The sequence below is a fragment of the Dreissena polymorpha genome, unplaced genomic scaffold, assembly GCF_020536995.1.
Source record: "Dreissena polymorpha isolate Duluth1 unplaced genomic scaffold, UMN_Dpol_1.0 chrUn010, whole genome shotgun sequence".
Taxonomy (NCBI): domain Eukaryota; kingdom Metazoa; phylum Mollusca; class Bivalvia; order Myida; family Dreissenidae; genus Dreissena; species Dreissena polymorpha.
In genome coordinates this window covers 130,841-133,779 of record NW_026273324.1, presented here as the reverse complement: position 1 = coordinate 133,779, position 2,939 = coordinate 130,841, and the positions used below count along the sequence as shown (strand labels likewise).

The 2,939-nt window shown below is 39.6% G+C and overlaps 1 protein-coding gene across 1 annotated transcript; it reads left to right on the top strand.

The window, feature by feature from the left end:
• Window positions 1-705, top strand: LOC127863487 (uncharacterized metal-dependent hydrolase YcfH-like). The gene has a single exon (XM_052403034.1). It carries the CDS (start codon window positions 1-3, stop codon window positions 703-705), a length of 705 nt encoding a protein of 234 aa, XP_052258994.1.
• The last annotated feature ends 2,234 nt before the right edge of the window (window positions 706-2,939 follow it).

Genomic DNA, 2,939 nt, shown 5'->3' with positions numbered 1-2,939 from the left:
ATGCCTGAGGTACCAGTGCGGGTAAATGGGGGAGTTGCAGTTTTCTGCGATCCACCCAACTACCCAAGGGAATATCCCAGTGTCACTGGTTTCGGGTCGGCTGTCGGGGTACATCCTAAGGCGCCTCTAAGGGACGTTAAAGGGGTGGTAGGACAGGTGGAGAGAGAGTTGAGGAAGGATGGGGTGGTAGCGCTTGGAGAGATCGGTTTAGACAGAACCGTGCCTGAAAGAGAGTGGGGTAGGCAGGAGGAGATGTTTGTAGGGCTGTTGGAGCTGTCTTGCCCTAGACGACCAGTTATTTTGCATATTCGGGGGCAGGACACGTACTCTTGTGAGGCTTGTGCCCTTGCCCTCCGACTCATGCAGAAGAACGTTAGTCCGACTCAGCGGATACACCTCCACTGCTTCACGGGAACTCTCGATCAGGTTCTGAGTTGGTCCGCTGCATTTCCCCGTTGCTACTTTAGCATCTCAGGTCTGGCTGCGCGTTTTGATGAGGTGCAAAAGTCAGCTGTGCGAGGGATTCCGGCCGACCGACTCCTAGTTGAGACCGATTCTCCTTACTTGCGAATCCGAAGTAAGAAAGACAATACTCCGGCGTACGTGGGTGAAGTTGCAAATACGGTGGCCCAGATCCAGAAGGAGACCCTCAGGGAGATATTGCGCACTACTGCTGAGAACGGCAGGCGTCTCTATAACCTGTAGGGGTCGGATACTGGAAATAGTCTGTTGGCGAGTTGGGGATCGAACCATATGAGGGTGACGCGTTTGCGCGCGCCCTTTAACTAGTGATTGAGGCGGTCGGATGTCTGTTAAACACTGGCCAAGGGGCGTCGATAATAGAATGTGTCAGGATTCAGTGATGTGGTCTATGCTTAAGGAAACGGTTGGTCAAATTATCAAATGAGTGCTCTGGGTTTAAAAATAAATAAATAAAATACAAAGGTCACATGGTGATAAATAAATAAAATACAAAGGTCACATGGTGAGTGGGTAATGCAAAGGAAAAAACTAGCCAGGAATGTTTCTGTAAGTATGAGATCATATTGTGTGGTCTTGGAACGTGGTATAGGGGTGTGGCAGACTGTCTTGGTGGGGTGAAGAGGAGGGCTATAAAATGGGGAGGAATATGGTAAAATTGACCGGACTGTCAGTGGACCATCCCGACCGTTTTGCCCTATTGTCCTCTTTACCGAAGAACGCGCGAATGACGTAATCATGACGAAAGTGTGTGCAGTAAACAACCCTCTTGACAGGACGTTCCTTTATATCTTGCGGAGAGTATTTCTGCGCTTGTACACACTGTAGACGATGGAATCTACCCCAAGCAACTTGCTTAGGTAAGTTCTATAGTGTTTTATAGCATAAGTACTATACTGCCGTCATCTATTTTCGCAATGGAAAATCAAAGACTGCTTGAGCAACATTGGCACTTCGACAAACGCTACATGACACGTAGATGCATTCCTCAATAAAAAATACGACAAGAAATTTATTATTTTGTAGGTAATGGTACTCTATCTCCTTGCATTATATGATTTTCTACGATCAAAATACGTCTGTTTGCCTCCCTGTGTGACACTTCCTGTTTCCCATAATGCATTGCAAATTGAAAATTGCTCTGGATGTTGTTAACAAAATCTTAAAAAAGATATCACGTCTAAATTATTTGCGTACTTCCGGTTTACAATATCTAATAAGATTAGTTTCGAATTAACTTTTTCAATGAACACAATATTATATAGTTAATATTATCCCTTTTCATAAATAAACAATTGTTTAAAAGTTTAATTTGTTCACAATATGAACGGCCGCGTTTCTTTCCTCGACAACTATACATGTCTGTGTGACGTCACTGCTTTCGTCAATACGTCATTAAGAAGTGAAAATTGAAACTGACATACTCTGTTGGATTTTTACATTGTTGAAATTTAATAAATTAATGCAATGCACTCGATTGGTAAGTAATTATTCAATTAAAATATTGCGTTTGGTTACATAAAACATCAATCTATAATTATATTGCTAAAGATAACCTTTGATAGCATGGGAACTGTTTTCAGCACATACAAAATTTCGCCGATTTTAAATTTAAGGTCATTATGATTATTATTCAGTCAAACTAATGGAACATAAAAGTTATCATTTTATTAAGTTTTGGAATTATTTCTTGAGTATATTCTACGTGATTATTCTAAAGACCCTTTCTTTTGTGATGTATTAGGTTACGTTGTGATTGTAAACAATATTGCATCTCCGACTCATACTCGATCATTTTCGTACCAAACTGTTTCAAACTGTAAAAAATCAAACTGTGCTTACATACACATTGGAAATAGACTAATTCATATATACATTTTATGGATTCTCTTTGATTTTCTTTTAGAAGCTGCTCTGTCAAATGCTAGACTTCACACATTCCATGCAGCATTCTGCTGAGCAAAACTGACTGCGTGCTTTGTACTCAACAACGAAGCAATTCTGGACCTATAAAGCTTGACCAGGACTGAAACATTAGCAATTGTGACTCTGTAATGTTCAACGTTAGTGGACTGTAAAGAAACTGCAATTATTGTGAAGAGACTCTGTATGTCTGTAAGCAAAAAGAATATACAGCATAACAAATATCAGGTGTGAAAAAAATGTGAAAGAATAGTGAAATTAACAATTTGCAATCAGGCATGTCAAATGAATTGTTGATATTAAAAATGATAGTTCCCAGGCAGCTCTAGACGTTTTTTTCTGTATTTCTTATCTATTACTAGTATTATTTCATAAAATGTACGCCACAATTAAAAAGCACACTCTGTTTAGAGACCATTGTGTTGTCTCATTGTGTGATGATGACTTTGAGTAATACATTGTACATTAAACAATATCTACTAAGTGGTTTTTAAGTATCAGATTTCTTGTTTATTATATTAATGAATGTTAATTTT

Excerpts from the sequence above, each read along its gene's own strand:
- LOC127863487 (XM_052403034.1), top strand. The coding sequence starts at position 1 with ATGCCTGAGGTACCAGTGCGGGTAAATGGGGGAGTTGCAGTTTTCTGC.